The sequence below is a fragment of the Pipra filicauda genome, unplaced genomic scaffold (genome assembly GCF_003945595.2).
Source record: "Pipra filicauda isolate LSUMZ 115617 unplaced genomic scaffold, ASM394559v2 scaffold64_size3178608_pilon, whole genome shotgun sequence".
Classification (NCBI taxonomy): domain Eukaryota; kingdom Metazoa; phylum Chordata; class Aves; order Passeriformes; family Pipridae; genus Pipra; species Pipra filicauda.
In genome coordinates, this window is record NW_024104809.1 from 2739231 (window position 1) to 2758519 (window position 19289).

General features: G+C 40.9%; 1 protein-coding gene across 1 annotated transcript; it reads left to right on the forward strand.

Moving 5' to 3' along the window:
- The first annotated feature begins 520 nt into the window (after positions 1-520).
- On the forward strand, positions 521-11905 carry LNP1 (leukemia NUP98 fusion partner 1). The gene is made up of 4 exons (XM_027727629.2): positions 521-587; positions 2105-2347; positions 9267-9512; positions 11571-11905. The coding sequence occupies exons 2-4, from the start codon at positions 2198-2200 to the stop codon at positions 11769-11771; spliced, it is 597 nt and encodes a 198-aa protein (XP_027583430.1). The 5' UTR covers positions 521-587; positions 2105-2197; the 3' UTR covers positions 11772-11905.
- The last annotated feature ends 7384 nt before the right edge of the window (positions 11906-19289 follow it).

The following is a 19289-nucleotide window of genomic DNA, read 5'->3' on the forward strand; positions in this document are numbered from 1 at the left end:
GAAATTTCATTGTAGATGACAGGGAAATGGAAGGAATATGTGTGAAGAAACATATTGCAGTGAAGAAAAAAAGGACTGAAAATATAAACAACAGGAAGATTGCAAAGCAAATACTTCAGGACCCCAACTAAAATTTGCCCTGCTGCACTCTGAGTCAGTAGTGCCCGGTAGTAAACAGCTTGAGATGTATCCTCTAATTTATGGATTATTACTATTTACATAAAGATATTTCGACAAAGCTGTGGGACAACCTCTCTCCCACTTCTCCCTGTCACCTGTCTCAGCATGGCAGGAGCATTTCCTGTTCCACACAACAGCCTGCAGTTCTGTCTTGCATGTCAGAAAAGAAGAAACTCAAACCACAAAGTAGAAAACAAGTATCCAACAGGTTGATAACTTCCTACTGGGACAGCCTCAATTCCACCCACGTGATGCTTCCTATAAGCTGCTGTAGGCCTTCAGATATATCTTGCCTGAACACATGAGCGGCCTCAAGGATGTGAGTCAAATTCAGGCTGTCAGAATATGGCCAGGAGTGTTCTTCACCACCTGAAGAATCAGCCTACACATCCTTTTTATTGCTTCAGGTATATTTTTATTGTACTGCTTTGCAGGTATTCCCCTTGCTCCTATTCACCTGTGCCTCTGCCAAGAAAGCAGCCTGCTGCAGATTCGATTGTGTCAAGCTCTGGTACATCACATCTGAACCAATGCTATCTCCCATACATGGAGACCCATGTACTCCAGGTCCCCGTGCTACACAGTCTTGCCTGCCTCGGACAAAGTAAAACTTGGGCACATAGGCATCCATAACCAATTGGTCCCTTTACCCATACTGTTTAGAATGAAGAGTCCTACATGGTAGTTAAACCTCCTACCTACACCCACATGAATGAAACTGGACTTTTGTTACTACATCTGTATTTCTAAGTAGATTGTGGAATAGGCAAGGTTTAATGCTGGACCCCTGATCCTCTGTAATGCTAAATTACCAGCCAGCTTTTTAGCATACTTCTGGCCAAGGCCATCTCCACAGCAATGCCTAGGCACTGGGAGAACACCTAGAACACACGAAGGACTGCTTCCAGTAAGAAGTTAGATTTGGGTTCTTCCTCTTATGCAGTCTTCCAACACTACTCCAACAGGCTCTACAGCCTTAGAGCCCTCCTCCTTGTCCTTCTGCCATGTCCCCAGGCATGTAACACATCTTCCAGTTTCATACCATACAAACAACAGTTTTATGGGCCACAAGAGAGTTTTTGTGTTATATCAGATAATTTAAAATAAAGAATACACAAAAATTACAACAAAATATTACAACCACAGTGCAGTACGTACAGCCTCAAGGAGATGCACAGCACAAGTGCCATGTAGGGTACGTGTGATCAGTGTAGCAACTGAGTCTCAGGGCCAGAAAACAGTCTCTGGCCCTATTCTGTTTGTGGTCTAGACATGGCCTATGTGGGTTACACCCAGAGCTGGTGAGGAGGAATCAGACATATTTTTACCCTGGTGGATGAAATTCTTCTGGTGAAAAGCAGCTGACACGAGTTTCCACTGTCTGTCATAACCCAAAAATGAACAAGCGGTTCCTTCAAGGGGGGCTTGGTTCTACCTAGACAGACCACATTTCCTAAATACTGAAGGAAGAGCAGAGGCAACAGAAGTCAGGATGGAGAGAAACCTGGGAAGAGTTGGCCATTTGTGCTCCCTCCCACAGAGCCAGTTATGTCTCTGCAAGCAGCCATGCCAGTTCCCGACCAACATCAATATGTCGATTCTGCTTCTCAAAATCACAGGCCTACTTTGGGTTTGTGTACGCACCTCCCAGGCATGTAACTGTGGGCAATTCTCCATTGGTATTGACAGCTGGTGCACTCAACAGCCACACACACAGAGCACAGAGTAGCCAACGCTCCCCCCACCAGCCCCCTGCGGCAGTGTCATATTGGACAGCGCTGCAATGGAAAGGTTAAAAGAAACCTCGTTGAAAAGAAATGAGAAAGGATTGACTTTATGTTTAGACGGTGCCCAGGGCTGCAGTGGGATGGGTTTGTGCAGAAAGAGTGGTTGAAACTGCATCTCTGCTTCCTCTTCTTGGCAGAACAGTGTGAAATTGCCGGCTTGGTGGTGGAATTTGACCTTGCTTTTCCTTGCCTGGTTGGGAGACACCCCCCCAAGTTTGGAACATCTGTACATGGAATATGACGAGGATGATGATATCTTCTTTGCAAAATGGATGAGCAGCTTCTGGGGCCACAACTTGATCGATGAGAATGAGAAAGAGGGTAGAGGCCACAAGAAACGTCAGACACGATTCTGTAATGAGAGGAGAGCATCCCTACCGGTAAGAGCTGTGTGCAGTTTTCTCTGTGGTTTATGCATAAATATAAGTTCCATCCCCAGGAGCATGGCCCTAGAAATGCATCAGGATACATATGGTACACCTTACCAAGTAAGTTCAGTTCCTGCTGGCAGCAGCTAGTTGCTTTTTGGATTTAGCTGCCAACCAGGGTCAGGCCTCTGGTGTCTTCGAATACAGGAAAACTGGCAAATTCCAAGATAAATGATGACAGGACCAGAAACACAAGGAGAAGCATGTAATAGCTGCCTAACTATCATCATGGCTGGGCTTCGCGAATGAAGATTTGGGAAGGCTGTATCCACATTTGTTACAGGCACGCTGGTGGCTAATGAGGCCAATACGAGCCTAACTATGCATTACAGTGTTTTTCTGTCTGCTCAGCATGACCTGGCAGAGATCAAAACATTTTGTGACTGGCATGCATAAAGACTGTCTTTAACAAGTCTGTTCTCATATGTAAAACTATGTAACTCCATATGTATTAATAGGATTTGGACCTAATTCTGCAACTATACTATCTCCAGGGAGTTTTACTCTCTGGGATTTAGCTGTTTGCAGGTGCAACTTCTCATTTAAAAATCTGGTCTCTTCTGATTTAAAAATCTGACTCTGAAAACAAGGATACAATACATAACAAAGCTTATTAAACTGTGAAGTAAGATTTTAAGGTAGAAGTATAGTCTTGGTTCTTAAACTAACAAAATAGTTTGGAAAGGGACAAGATTCATGTGCAGAAGTAGATTTTTAAGGCAGCTCACAACTGTCTGGTGTTGAAAATTAAGTTAAACTGAAAACAGCTTTCACATTCTTCTTTTTACTCAAAGATTGTTGCTTTTATTTCAGCTCTTAGAAGAATATTTAGGTGGACCAAACCTGTCTGTTTTTTCCCAGCTACATCAGTTGGCTAAACAAAGATACTGTGTTTCCTTAAAGCCATTTTATACTTATATCCTTAGATCATTTTGGCTGCAACAAAGCAAATGCTAATATATGGAGGAGAAACAGCTAATCTTTTCCAAACTTTTTTTTTTATGCCATGTTATGTTTTCACCTTGCAAGTTTTCCACTGGAACTGCCGTGTTTTAAGCTATGGGATTTTTCATGTTCAAAAAAATTGGCTAAGAAACTAAAAGAGTCCAAAACCACCTTCTCCCTCTTTAAATTCATGGACATGCTGCAGAGGTAACCTTCAGTCTTAATGTCTGGTCTGATGAGCCACATTTGTTATTTACTGTTATATTTCACCTTTGCCACAGATTGCAAAACAGACTCTGAACTAGAGCTTTGCTGGTGTATTCCATCAGAATGCTGGAAACATAATATCTGTTGGTGTTGGGGGCGGTTAATTAATTGTACTGTATATTATTTTTTCCTTCAGAGATCTATGCATATATGATTTCTGTAGACCTCAATACAGACTGAAGTGTAAGAATGAACTTTAAATCACTTTCCATTCAGCACCGTGCTGAACACATCTCGTTGTATATTCTTGTACATTGTGTCTGTATTAGTGTGTGCACTGACATTTAATTTGAAGCATGTTCCTATATTGTTTGTTCAAAAGCTATTTAAATATTTAACTAATAGCTATTCAAATACTTTGCTGTAGTTGCATCCCTAAATCCATACCTTGAATTTGGATTAAGTTAGCTGACAGAAGGACTGTGATTTTTTGACATTGTTGTTCAACAAGGTAAAATTATCATGTACACATATATGTCTGGCTTTTTCATTAATGCTTCACACAAATTTGTCTTGCTCTCCTAGTTTTATGTATAAGATATAAATTTTAACTGCTTTATTTCTCAGAGCCAGCAGTTGACTAGAGGAGTGAGAAGGGAAGATTTGTTTGGTGATTTTATGATTTGGGGATAAATTCTGAGATGAAACTTTTGATTTGGAAGTTGTCTAGTTGGTGGTAAATAGCACTAAAACATGTTGCCTTTAACTAAAGCTAGAAATTAAATCACTAATGATGCCTGAGAAATACCTTCAGAAAGAGCATCTGGTGATTGAGAGCAACAGCTTGCTATTGCACCTGGCCATGTGTTTTTTACAGTTACTACAAATTATAACGACTGTATAACGATTCATTATTACAAATGGTAACTACTGTAAGATTCAAAACACTTGTACTGTTATTTAAATATTGTCTTCATTTTATCGGAACTGTGCAATTAGTCAAGAGGAATAATAACTGAGATTAGACAGCATTTCTTCTGTAAATTAATACCTTCACAGCAGATGACAGTGTACCCTTTTGTCTGTCTCAACATCTTATTTTGAAGTAACTCCACTGTCCAGGTGAAAATCAAGTCAGCAGGTTTTGACATAGCTGTTGACAAAAGTTCCTTGTGCAGATACAATGGTACTGCCAAAACAGCACTGCCAGCACACTTTTTCTTGTATCCAAGGCTGATATGCAGTGCATCACCATAGTGCAGCCCTGCCCACAGGGACTGCAGCTGCACCAGGAGTGTTTGGGTATTACATAGCAAAATGCTCACATTGTAGCACAAAAAGGTGGTTTTATATAATGCTGGAAATCACTTTCAGCTCCAAATTGGTGTGTTGGTCTTTGTGGTATTTCCTGTGCTGTAGTAAGACATTCAAGCCCCTGCTCTCACCTCAAACATAATAATAAACTTCTGTGGCATCCTATCATGGTACAGCCCCCTCCAAAAATAAGCATAAAGCTTTGTAGAATAACTCACAAACTAACAACAGTTTTCATTGTTTTTTTCCCAACGTCTTGGTGTACCTCACAAACATTACTGAGATGAGCTTCACAAAATGCTTTTGCTGTTGTCATTCACATTTTGCAGAGGGAAACATAAAATTATATTCATCCTTCCCTGGGTCACGGGCAAGTCAGGCTAAAACATGCAACTCTCCTGAAAAGCGTCAGAGTTGTATATGATGCTGTGGGCCAACAGTGAACGTGAAAACTGCCTGGGGAGAACTGTTTCCATCTCCTCTATTTAACTTGTTCCCCTGGCAAACTTTAGGCAAATTAACTGTGATACTCTTTTTGAAGCCTCCAGCTATGACTTTCCTTGATACATTCTAGTTATCCTGCACCATTTTGGTTCAGGACAGTTCTTACCTCCTAGACATTTTGTTGTGGGGAAAAGATAGGGGGCAAAGGAGCACTGATAAGAGTTTTACAACCTATACATGTATCAGCCTTCAAATAGGTTTTGCTGCTCACAGGAGAAAATCTGATAAGAGCAGCTGAGAGTGGGAGTAGAATGACTGACTGCTGTTGAAGTTACTAACATTTAATTTACACTAAAGTCAGACTGAACATTTACCACCATATTGTTACTAGAGGTCAGTTGGATCTCAGACCAAAACATTTTTTAAGGAATATATGCTTGTTTATAAGCTTTTCAGAAGGAAAGGAAGCCATGGGACAGCAGCCAAATGTCCAATATTCTAAAATATCCCTAAAATATTGGAGTCATTGGTTAAACTTCAGCAAACAGAACACTCGTGCTGACACACTGAAGACTAATTTTCTTACTGACAGCTGTGCAAGCACTCAGATCAAGTGCAAAAGATGCAAGCAATCAGCTTGTCTACAACAGAAACTGAGAAAGAGATTAGGCAAATTGTATTGACACCAATTTCTTGAAGTATTTTTGTTTGTGTACTTTTTGTATGTTTTAGATGGGCAATGAGCAGATTAGCTGTTTTGTGAATAGATACACTGAGCATGACTGGCCTTTACCCAAAGGCAGAAAAAAAGAGTACTAAAGGGAGTGAGAAACAATCATTGAGATCCTTTGGTGCTTCTGGATTTCCCAGAGCTGGCAAAAAATCCCCATTTTGATACCTGGAGCATTTAACATTCTTCCTTCTCATGTCTTTTCCCTTGTTTCACTTCCTCTCCACTTCTCCAGTTTAAGAACTACTTGAGGTCAGATCCTGAGAGGCAGAGACCAAGGTGAGTTCACTAAAGAGTTACCAGATGTAGGCGTGAGGCAGCTGCTGGGCCAAGGACAGGAGCTGATGCTGGGACTGTGCTCAGAGAACTTTGTCAAGGGGCGAGTGCAGCAGTGGGTGCACACCCAGGAGTGCAGATATAGAGGCAATCTCTGTTGGCAGCAGCTGCTGAGACTTCAGGAGGGGAAAGCATAGATTAAAGCAGTCTTCATCCATTCTTATTTACAGTGTTACCAAGCAATCAATTTGGCATTAAACACGTGTATTAATGCATGTATTAAATCTATGAAATAGGAAGAAAGACACTTGGATTTTATCTACGGTGAGTGCCAGATCTGCTTCACCTCTGAACTTCATTTTATGACTCTCAGTTTTTCACAGTCAATATTAAATAAAAGAAGACTAATGTCCTGTGCTAGATATAAGCCATGAAATGTTCATGCTTGAGCAGTTACGGTGAGGCTCTTGTCTTCTGTAGGGTTGTGTCCACAAGTCAGCAATATGCTGACATGCCTTAGCACGCTGTCCTAGGTATGGTGGTATGTATCGTGAAAAGGCAGTGTGAGAGAAGGCACAGTCACAGTAATATGGTTGCACAGGTATTTACCCTTAGTCCACTGAGGCAGATGGGCATTTCAGAGGAAAGCCTGTCCCTTTTATGAACCATTGCTGTCATGTCAATAAGTAAACTGTAGTCTTTCTTTAGGGGCTTAATTATAATTACCTCTGTGAAGGGAAATTAAAAAGCAATGTCCTAGTAAAAGAAAACATTTACTAACATTGCAAAACAGGATTGATAGAATACAATCCCCCATTTCAGCTGTCCTCCCGTGGGTTTTTTTCACCCAAAACCCTCTAAGAACAACCAGTGATTTTTACTGTGAGACAATTTTTATTTCCAGGAAACAATATATGTTGATGACACAGAAGACATTTAGCTTGTTGAGTTTGGCATGGCATGTGTGCTCCTATCCCTCTAGCGCAATGTGATTGCTTTCATGCTTTTTAAAGCAACAATACAATATGACCTTACAGAACTTACAGCTGTATCGATTGGTTTGAAACCAAAGTAAAAATAGTGTGGCAGAAATCATTAACACTACTCTCAGAGGCAGTCCATAATACTGGACATAGTAAGCTTATGTCTGGCAAAAAAAATTGAACTAGTACCATACATTTGGAAAACTCTTCACTATTATGTACTTCTGTCAGGTGTGAGATTTATTATTTTTAGCATCTCTCATCAAGCCTGTCTAATGTGATATAACCACAACCACATGAAGGCAGAGCCTCACTATTTAGAGAAAGGCTGCATAGGTCCCTGTTGTGTTTATACAATATATATATTATATATGTATTTATATATATAATAGCGTCTGGGCCAGAGTAAATGAAATTGTGTACAGGACATATTTCAGGTGGCAACTATACCAATTTGATTAAGCTTTCCTCCATTTGTTAATAAACCAAAACAAACAGTACACACACATTCCTCCCCAACAAACCCTACTCTGAGTGTAGGATTTTCTACTGGATTTTCTTAGAAAGCATTTCAGAATCTGTAGAATAGAACTTCAATTGTTTGAAACAATCACAGCTCCCTTGAAGGCAGCAGAGCTTCTCCAGGTTAATTTGTATTTGAAGACTTAGCGTCAGGCTTATACAAAACATAGAATCACAGAATCAATTAGGTTGGAAAAGACCCCTGAGATCATCAAATCCGACCTTTGATTGAACACCTTCATGCCAACTAGACCATGGCACTAAGTGCCACATCCAGTGTTTCCTTAAACACCTCCAGCGATGGTGACTCCACCACCTCAATGGACAGTCCTTTCCAATGACATCCTGTCTGTGAAGAAATTCCTCATAATGTCCAAAACATATACCCATTCAAACATGTATGCTGCAGTTGGATGCCTGGAGTGCCCTCACCTGACACCTGCAGGGGTGTCATTTTCAGTACCTCCTGTCTCTGAGTTTTCACCACCTGCGCCTTACCAGTGTTCAGCTGCTCATCCTGAAAAAGCATCAGCAGCTGGCAGGGTTTAGGGCACCCCTGGCTCTCTGTAGTGTCCTTCTCACCCATCGCATCTACAGGTCTGTCTATCTCTAAAACCACCAATACATGACTCTGCAGGACACAGCAGTTCTGTATCAGTTTAATCTCCTTTACAGACATTCAATTAAACACAGCTGATGCAGATCAATAACTTTTATCTGCATGTCAGGCCTGGGAAAACGGAATCACAAAGAAACTAAACAGCTACCTACTCTCTTCTCACATCAGCCCTACAAATGTAAATGTTGGAAGTCTGTTTTCTACCACTTCTCTGGCAGAGATGTGTCCCTCAGTGCCCTGAAAGTGCTCCCTCATCAGTTCATGACAAATGTGCCCAAGAAACCAGCAAAAAATTAAAAGCTGGGCAATAAAGCTTCATGTCTGCAAGCTGAAATTTGACAGAACTGGGCTAGAAATGGTTGCTGTCACACTCAAATTAATTCAAACATCTGATAAAGCTTGGAGCACCCATGGGTCAAATCCTGTATCTGAGTCCTCTTTCCACAAAAGACTTGGTCATTGATTTTTGAGGGTCCTGCCCAGAAACTGCAGCCAGATCAAGGCCTGAGTTTTTGAGGTTCCAGTTCCAGTTCCTTTTAGTGCCAGTGAACTCTAAGAGGACCCAGCAACTTTACCTGTGAAATGCTCATTTGGGTGCCAAAGCTTAGATACTCAAAACCAGGAATAATAGGAAATTCTGCAGCTGCTGCCTCCAGAAAAGCAAGTTCTTGGCAGTGTGATTCTCCTGCACATGAGAGGAAAGACACAGGATTCTGGGCATGGTCCTTCACTCTGCACCACTGTTGGGAGAGTCTCTGTGGCAGAAAAATAATCTACTTTGTGTGCTTTGCTTTAATATTTAGTACTCAACAAAGACCTTTTGTTTTTCAGGCCAAGCTTTCCTCCCTCCATGCAACACGACTTCATGATTCTGCCAAAGGCTCATCTTCAGGCCATCTCAAGGGCTCCAAGGAATTTCAGGAAGACCAAGATGTCAAATGCCACTGCCACAGGAAGGCAAGCAGAACAGCTTCAGCAGACAGCTCAGGCCCGGACACAAGGTCAAATTCCATTCAGGAGTTTGCAGAGTCCTTTGAAAAGCAATTGCATCTCAAAAGCAAGCGCTCAGTTTCTTTGGTAGGTGACAACCAACTTAATATCACTACCTAAGAAAAAGCCCAATCAACCAACAAGTGAGCCAGCTTTATCCTTTGTGTAATAGCTGTGACTTTGCTGGAGAAAGTGCAGAAATTAACTTGAACTAGAATTTCTCATATTATGTCGTCTCAAATTACTACAGCAGCACAAACGAGGTTAAAGTTATATCAATAGTGTGAGGATTCTTGATGAAGTGTTGCCATCTAGGCTTATTCAAAAACATTTATCCTCAAAATGAGGTACTGCACTGGCTGTGGCAATATTTTCAGAGGTTTCTGTGGCTGTGACAACAAAACATGACAATATAAAAACAGGTTTGCTTCACTTTTGCCATGAGACCCAGCTCACTTTCTCACTGCTGCTGACCTGGTTTAACCTATATGGTATTATCTGTAAGACTGTCAGACACTGCAGTTTTTTGGAGGCTTCTCTTTTACCCCTTGGGACTCCATTCATCTGCTTTCTGCAGTGTCACCACACTGCTACAGCAGCAGCTATTGCTATAAGTGGCTGAACATAATTTCACTGTAAGGGCATGCTGGCAGCAGGGGATTCTCCCCCCATTTCATTCTTTTCCCCATCATTCTGTCCTGAGACAAGACCATTTTTTGTATGGATTGTGTTGAGGAAGTAGCCAATAACAACATTTTGTCTATGACACTTTAACACATTTTTGTAATTATGATACATAATATCTGATGCATCATACAATGGAAGGAAGGGTAATAAATCCTAACTCATTTTTACATACCAGAATGCTATCAAATTGTCACCCCATTCAAAAAGCTGTGCTTGAATAGCACTTGACATTATCACCCGATAGCCATAGAAGGAAGTATCTTTTTTTTTTTCCAGTTTGTTGACACTGACAGTTTGAATGGAAAAGTAATTTTCATCTCTCTTTGCAGACCTTCTGTGCACCAAAAGAGAGAAAAAAAAATCTCTTTTCAATAAGCATCATTATTACATGATCAGTTCAACAATTATGGTCCTTGATGACCAGTCTTCTAGGAATATGTAGAATTATGGTGATGACAGCACTGTTATGCCATTGTCAAGATTTTAAGTGTATTCTCTAATCTTATTTTTCCCCTTTAGGAACTACTCAATTTATTTCATTTTGGAATTCACATTGCCTCATGTGCCAATGCTCACTAGTGGTTGTCTGGTTTATCATTTCTAATTTCTCAAAAATGCCTATGGCTAGAAAGTCGGTGAGTGTGTAATAATTGTATGATGGGTATAGTGAGCATAATGTATTAAATATGACATCAGTTCCAGATAAAACATGCATTCCTGTACCCTTCTGTAAGCCACAGTGGCGTGTGCTGAGCTGTATTTTAATCTGTCTTTCAAGTAGACCCGGTTGTTGTCATTTCCTCGGTCGCCATTGACAGTTGAGAGATGTGAAGGACTTGAGGATCTCAGAGAACTGAGCAAGAGGTGTTAGAGATTTGAAAAGAAATTTGAGCTTAAACTTGTGTCTCCAAATGGAGCATTTTTTTGCATTCAGAGCTCTGTGGGTGCAATTCAAACCACCATGATGACACAGGTGAAAGAAAAGTATGGGAAAGGTAATTCATCTCCTTCCCTGCATATTGCTTTTCTCTTAAAAACGTGTCTTTGAGAATACTTCATGACCTTCAGCACTTGTTTTCAGTGAGGCCTTTGTGGCTGGTACTGAACAGCCTTGAGGCACATAAAGATGGATCATGTGAAAGGACAGAAGTGTGGAGTCTGGGCTGAAATCTTGGAGCCTGTCTGTTTTTCCCTCCCATACTCAAGTCTGCTGGGCAGGTGACCCTTCTATCATACACAGAGTATAATCAAGGCATGTTTGCTGCTTCTTGCTGAGTTTTGGGGTGACTGGCTTGAGCCTTGAATTTGAGCCCATCATGGGAGACCTGATCATGCTGAGGCAGGTTACTGGAATATTTTTGTTATACATTGCTAATCAAATAAAATGATGAGCTTGCTTTTTTTTTATTCATGTAGGAGTCACTTTTAATTCCCAGCTGTTTCTTCCCTGCCTTTTAGCAACCTGAAGGCGTGAAGGAGAGACGAGAAAGAGAAAGATTGCATTTGAGAAAAAGCAAGTCTCATAAGAGAATGGAAGAGAAATCACAGCCAAGGAGAGAACGAGAAGAAGCTGAAGGTTCAGAAGTACCTGCAAAACACAATGAACAGTTTCCATCACAAGCAAGCAGTCAGAAAGGATATTTATGTACAGGCAGCTAAAATGCATTGGGATAATCAATTTTAACACTCCCCCTGAAGAGCAGAGGGAGAATTCTTGTTTGTTTTGACTAGAAGAGGCCTGATAGCTAGAATAAACCCTAAGCTGTAAAACAAAAGTAAAATTCAACTACATCATTAACACCATGTTACTACCTTCCTTTCTTTACTTTTGTTGTTAGGAATGTGACCTTTGTCATAGGAGTATATCAGTAGCAAGATCCAAGTTAGCAATTAACCACCATAAGAGGGTTTCAGAGAAATTTAGCATTGTGGCAGGACAGTGATGGATGTCTCATTTAAGAGAAGGCCACCATGAATGTATTACAGAGCCATGCAAAGTCATCCAAAGCCTTATGTTTCTGTTTTAACTAAAAACAGGCTTACTGGTAGGTTTGGGAAGAAAAAAGTACACATAAACAGCCACCTGCTTCCTGGCCCTGATGTTCACTTAGATTTGTCTTGAAAACGCGTATCTTTTCGCTTTGACAGTCTTTCAACTCCAAATTTATGGACTTTTTCTCTTCTTCACCTCCCTGATGTCTCACTTCTCTCTGCTTTCCCTATCGCTATGCATTATGACTCTTGTTTCTCTGACATCCCTCAACCCTTTCCCATGTCCTCAGTCCCATTTCCCCAGTCACACAACTAGTTCATTTTCCCAGATTTAACCTCATCACCTTGCTTCTTTTGTGGCTTTCCCCCTCTCCATTTACTACTTTGTAATCCTTTCTTGTAGCTACCAACCTTTTTTGCTGCATCTCTACTCATGCCTCATCAAAATTTGAGTTTTGCTGAAAGTTCTCCAGGAAAAACAGAGATGTCCTATCTCTCTTACTTCCATATAATCTCTTCGAGGGGTTGCTGAGGCACTGCAACCCTTTTTACTTTTTTCTTTTCTTGAACTTGGGCCAAACCAAGGGAATTGGAACTGTCATGATCCATGAAAAGCAGGAGTTAGGAAAACTCCATTCCTCTGGCTGAAGATCTCCTGAACACAGGTGTAAATCTCATCTCCACATGCTCACAAACGCATACACATCCCCATAATTCCCCCATGCTTCCCTTTCTTCAACAGGCAAGTTTTCTTTCTAGACACAACCTTGCCCTCTTTGGGAATATTCTCCCCAGGTCTAGTATGGAGAAAGCCTGCTTTGGATAATATAGTTAGAGAAGAGTGAAGACTAATGAAATCATGAACAAAAGTCAAAGTCTGATGGATATTCTTCCTGTGATTTTCTGTAATTAACAAAGATCTTACTATTTTACCTTAGAGCCTTAATTTTGAAGTTCAACCTTTTAAAATATTAGGGCATCCTTAAAACTTTGTAAGACTTATCTCCATTAAAGGACTGTGTTTTGTTTTGTTTTGTTTTTTTCAAGTAGGGCTTTGGGGGATATATAAGAAAGCAATTGAATCTTTGCCAATGCTTGTAAATTGCTTCTTGCGTGGTAACTTATATTATAAACTAATAAATCTGAGGGGGAAAATGTTGTTCCTATGCATAGTTCCTGTCCTCCTCAATCCAGATTGAATTTTTCATGAGATTCTTCTGTCAGCCCAAACTTACATACAGATGGCTTTCCTTTTGTAACTGTTATTTGAAGATTGCATTACAACAGACCAGGATAGAAAGGAACGTGGACGTCTGTGTCTGAGTTGCTCAGATAAAACCTCTCACATATATCCTTTTGTGTAGCAGCCTGCCCTCACATCCTGTGAGAGCTGAATGCTGGGCTGCAGCCTGGATTTCAGACCATCAGCCATCTCCTCCTGTTTTACAGACACATTAACTCAACAGGCCCCGGCAGAATTTTATTGTGTTCATCAGAGTAACGTGCTGGTTGTACACCACACCTGATGAACAGAAAATGCCAAGAAGAGCTAAAATAGAAAAGTCATGTGTGGCTGGCCCTGACTTGCTGTTTTCCATCTCCACCAAAGCAGAGTCAAGCCTCACTGCCACCGAGGCAGCTGGGCAGGTCTGCCTGCAGACAGCTGCAGTGTGTAGCACTGAACCCCATCTCTCAGATGGGAGAGTCTGTGAGTGTTCATGTCCTTCTTGAACTGGCCAATCAGTCCCACTGTGTGACACTGGAAAGAGAAGCTTTCAAATTATGTCCTCTGTTTGCTCAAAAGTGTTCTCCCTTGCTCCCTATCATGCCTGATTAGACCAACAGCCCTTTCCAGTTCAATCCCGTCTAGCCTGGTGCAATAGTATTACTTAGAGGGACTGAAGCTTGCATGATAGAATGAAATCATTCTCCACAGAAGTTAACAAGTGAACTTAAGTTAACAAGTGAACAGAACTTAAGTTAACAAGTGAACAGAAGTTAACAAGTGAACAAGTTAACATAATGAATCGGGCATTTAGGAAGGAAGGTAATCACCCAAAGAGGAATCTGATTGTAATGGCATGTCTGACATTTCTCTTTCCATAGGAAGAGGAATGAGGGTATACAAGTAGTCAGAAAGGCTCCAAAGGGTTTTTTTTTCTCACAGTAGGTCACCAGTTCGGTCATGACTGGCATAAAAAGTAGTCACTGCCTTGATTCCCATCCTGAATTCCTGAAGCAGTGGGGCTGTGGGTAATTTCTGCATGGATGCCCCTTCTTGGGCAAACACTGCTTTTTCTGCCCTTTCCAAGATGACTGCAAATTGCATCAGAGTCCAAACCTTGGACATGAAGGAGAACAGTTAGTAGGAAGCAAAGACAAAGGGATGAAAAACTGTCTTTTCCAAAATGCTCATTACCAGGAAATGTTGAAAACACAGAACAGTTTTACAAGAAAGGGGAACGAGCAGGAAAACTGATGTGACTCAGGGGCCCATGAAGGATACTTTAAACTTGCTGTGTCTCACTAGACCACGGCCTGGTAAAACACTCATCCCTGTGGATCCTTCCCAGCACTTCAAGCTAACTAGAAAGTGCTGCTGTGGGAAGTCAAGGTGTGGGTACATACAAGCATTTCAAGTGCAAGATAGAGTTACACCCCGGTGTTTTCTGAGAGGGCTAAGAAGGGAACATCAGCTGCTTTCATGTAATTTTTTAGGTGGGCATTCCCAAAGCAAAATATTTATGCTTTTGTGCTTCTCAGGTATTGTTTAATTGCAGCATGGTTTTGAGGATGAATTAATTTAAGAGTACTTCTTAACTTATCATGCATTATTATATGAAATGCCAGACCCACAAAAGCAAAATGAAGCAATAGCTAAACAAGAATTTCTGGGAAAAAAATAGGAAATATTTAAATACTTAACTAAAATAAAGCAACCATGATGTATAACTGAAGAAGAATATAATAGCCATTAAAAAAAGAAGCAAAATATTAAATATGCAAAAAATGAAAATGTTAATCTGTAGTTTTTTGCTCTTTAGCACAAAAAAAGGTATTTGGATAAGCACAGCTCTGGCTCTGAATGCACTCAGTGTACATGTGAATAGTGTAAAAACACATAGAGATATAATCAAACTTGATAACCAAAATTATTCACACAGAAATGAATCATAATCATGGGACTTGGAGTTTATACAGCCATCTGCCAAAACCATTGAAAACAAACAGGTCTTGAAATATGTCCAGAAGGATATTGCAGCCAAAATTTAGTCAATCAATGAGAGAAATGAACATTGAAATCCAACAGTCTATCATAGATAATGCCCTGCCTGCAGTTGTTGTGCCAGAGCTTTAGGTAACTGTGCATGAACAAATGTGAAATGTGAAAATAAACACGCTCATCATAGGAAAAATTGCTTGTGGAGTGTTGATTTCCATTTTCACTGTTATTTTAGATTGGCTTGACAGATGATATTCCTCCTGTTAGGAGGATCCCCCTGAATCCTAGCCCCATCTCTCCTGTTCTTTGGAAAAGATAACTTCATTCAGCTGTGTCTTGTCTGTAAATTAGACAGAAAATAGGAGAAAGAAGTGATACAACACATCAGAGACTAATATTCTGTCATATTTGATGTATTCTTGTCCTTCTTATACATTTGTCAAAATGCTTCAATTCATGCAATTTCTAAACTCATAGAGTTTTGGTATGTGGAGAAGACCCCCCAATTTGTGATATTTATACATAAATTTTCATCAAAAAGCCAGCAAAGTCCATACAGAGAGTCCTCATCCTGGATAATTAGTCCTCATCCTGATATTAAAGTATCAAAAAATAACTCTTTTTGCTCCAAAGCTTGAGCAGAAGGATTCATGGACATGGTTCCCCTGGATTTCCCTGCAACCATATCCCATTGTGTGAGGTTTTGGCCCTCTGGAAAGCAACTCTTCCTGGACTTCTTATGTAATGGATCTCAGTTCTCTGCTCTTCATATATACACAAAATACATCTTAAACATTTCTCATAAGCATTTTAAATCTAGTGGGTCTAGATTTAAGGGTCTAGTCCCCTGAGGACTCCTATACAGAGAATTTTGTCTGTCAGAAAGCAGCTACAGTGACTTTAGGTTAGCACAAGTTTACGCCTTGGAGAGAGGAATGATCGGGGCATTCCTTTGCACTCATGGACCCAGCAGCAATAAAAAGTCCTCAGGGAGAACAAAGTAACTTTGAGCTGCTCTCACCTGTGCAGGAGTGGCAATCAAAAGTTAGACCAGGATTTGGGATGCAGAAAGTGTGTGTACTGGGGGAAGTTTTTGCATAGGGCTCTGGTCTGTGGAAAGTTCCCTACCCATTGCAGAGGGGTTGGAACTAGACAGTCTCTGAAGTTCTGTTCCAACCCAAACCATTCTATGATTCTATGATGTTTAAGAGTTCAATCAGTCCAGCTTACCCCTCTCCATAGAGGTTAAGTAAATGGTATAGTTGATGCCTATATTGATAACCTCAGGAAAGGGACCAAGCACTAAGTACTCCTCTCTTTGGAGGCTGTTTCTGTAGGTGACATCTGAGACACATTGGTGGAGTGAGAAGCAGATGTAACTGCTGTGCTAGCTGTACTTTAAAACTCAAAACCTTGTCTCAGGACTGCTTGGTCTGCTATCAAATAAATAAAATAGAAAGCACTGGATACCGTATTCTTCTAGAAAAAAATAAAGCTGTGTCTGATCTGGATCCTGATGAAGTTATTCTGATGATAACAGGACTTCATCTAATAATAGTATCCTCATTTCCTCAGTATCATCGATTCAGTAAATATTTTGGACCAGGGGTCTTAATTTCTGAACAGAATATATCAGCTCCACCTCTCAAAATTCCTGGGAAATAACAGGAATTCCTGCATTGAAATTCTGTTTGCTGGTGCTCTTTTCCACTTGCTTTTAGGAGTGTATTTAAAAGTGGATGCTAAAGAAACCAACCTGTCCAGCTTGTCTTGTCCAGGTGCTTCTGTAAAGTCAGTGGCAGGCTCTTGTCATCTGTGATGAAGAAGTCAAGCCTTTAGGACTACAGAGGGGAACTATTCAAAGCTTGATTCTAGTTACAGAAGAAGAAAGAAACCAAAACTTTACTCAGTGAATTAATGCAATATGAGGTTAGTGTAAGGGGGATGGAGTTTTATACAGTTCAGAGATGAACTTTGAAGATAAAAACTCCTAGCTCCTTCCCAGGGGCTAGGAAAGAAGTAAAAAATATTTTTACAATTCCTCGGACAGTGTAAATAAAAATTACACTTTTGCCACAAAAGACATTTCTTACAAGTTATTTCACTTAGGATCGCTAAACGACTAGGTAACCTTTATAGCCATTTTCCAGCAGAGGGAGTCTGTCCATACCAAGTGAGAACATGCACTGTGGTACACTGGAAGCTCGAGTTTGAGACTCAAATTAATTACAGTGCCAGCAGGAGACAACCATAGCCAAGAGCACAGGTTCCTATGGTCAAATTTTGCCCCGTGTTGTTCATATATGACTTTTTTTTATATGAAGGAAATCAATATACACTGAAAGCCATGGGAGAGCTTAGTCTGGTATTAGGCAATGCAGTATTTACCCCGTGGTCAGCAGAAAACCTTGATCCGGCTCTGGACATCCCATACTGCTGAATCACTAGTTGGCAGCTCATTACTGCAGGTGTTTCCCAAACTGTCCTATTCCTCTACCCTCCATTTCCAGGGTACAGCCCACACTCCCCTCCTTTAACTGGTTGGAGAGCTGCTGTGCAGCCCTGGATGCCCCCACCCCCACGCACACCGAATGCCCAGGCTGGTGGGAAGGGATGAGCACCATGCCCTGCAGAGGGATGGAGGTCTCCACGGCTGCTGTTTTCCTTGGAGTCAACAGGTGACCAGCATCATAGACAGCTCACCCAGCCACTGCCCAGGGAGCTGCTCCTCCACCCAGCCAAGCTTCTCTTCACCTCTGTTGCAGCCCTGAGGTTCACCAGCTTCCACTCTGCACTCAGAAACCAAGGTGGGTTGTCTGCCCACACCTCTCTGAAACTTTCTTCATGTACTTGCCTGTAGTCACTATATCACTACTAAGGGATTTGCTGCTCCCAGTGCTCAGTCTTGCTTTCCTTATTTTCAATGTTAAATGAGCAAGAGATTTTGGGAAGCTCTCACCAAATCCTTACTAGGAGAGAGAATACATTTCTTGCCCCAGGTTTATTCTGACAGAACAATCATATGTGATGCCAGAAGTTTCTCAGTGAGAAAAAGCAATAGCATTTTTATTCTTATAAGCAGCACAAGTACTTTTCATATGCAGAATAGCTGAAAAGAGGCTATATTTTAAGGTACATTTCAAAACATCTCTGTTCATCAAATGCAACCTCTCCTCTACAAGAGCAAAGTGAGCCGAGTGGCACATCCACACACATTTCGGCGGGTCCAGTTCAGCCTCTGGCAGATGAGGGGAGGTTTGTGCTGCTTTGCTGGGCTGTGAACTGCAATGACAAAGGGCAGAGATTCACTCCTGTTGGGCAGCTTTGCTGTCCCCCAGCAGTGGGACAGAAATAAGCACCTGGGGAGCAGCAGGAGTCTTAAACCACTCAGCTTCTTTGTACAGTCAATGTGAGTTACAGTCCTTGGCCTCTCATTATTATTTCAGAGGAAATCTGGTGACATAAAACCATGTTGAACTTCATTCTCCAAATACATACAAATATGCTGATTGAAGGGGGAGTTGCTCATGGTTGTGAAACAAAGTGCAAATAGACACATTGGCAGGATCAGTTCATATGTCCTGTCAAATAAATACATACATTTGTTCAGAAACAAAAAGGAAGTAAAAAACTGAATTTCATAAAACAATCCAAGTAAGTCACAGGAATGTCAAAACAAAGCTGACAGTAATTGAAAGAGGATGTTTTGGCTGGGAACTTCAGCATGAGACCCAGAATCAGAATTGACCCTCTTTCCCTTTTACACTAATCACTGGCTTACTAAATTAGCTGGAAATTTAATTTTTATTGTGTCTGTTCACCAAGGTACAAACTAACATTTTATTTTTATATAATATATACACTCTGCATACATAGATACACACACACACACATATACATATACACACACATAGACGTGCTGACAATTATACATTTGTATGTCTATGCATCTCCCAAGAGAA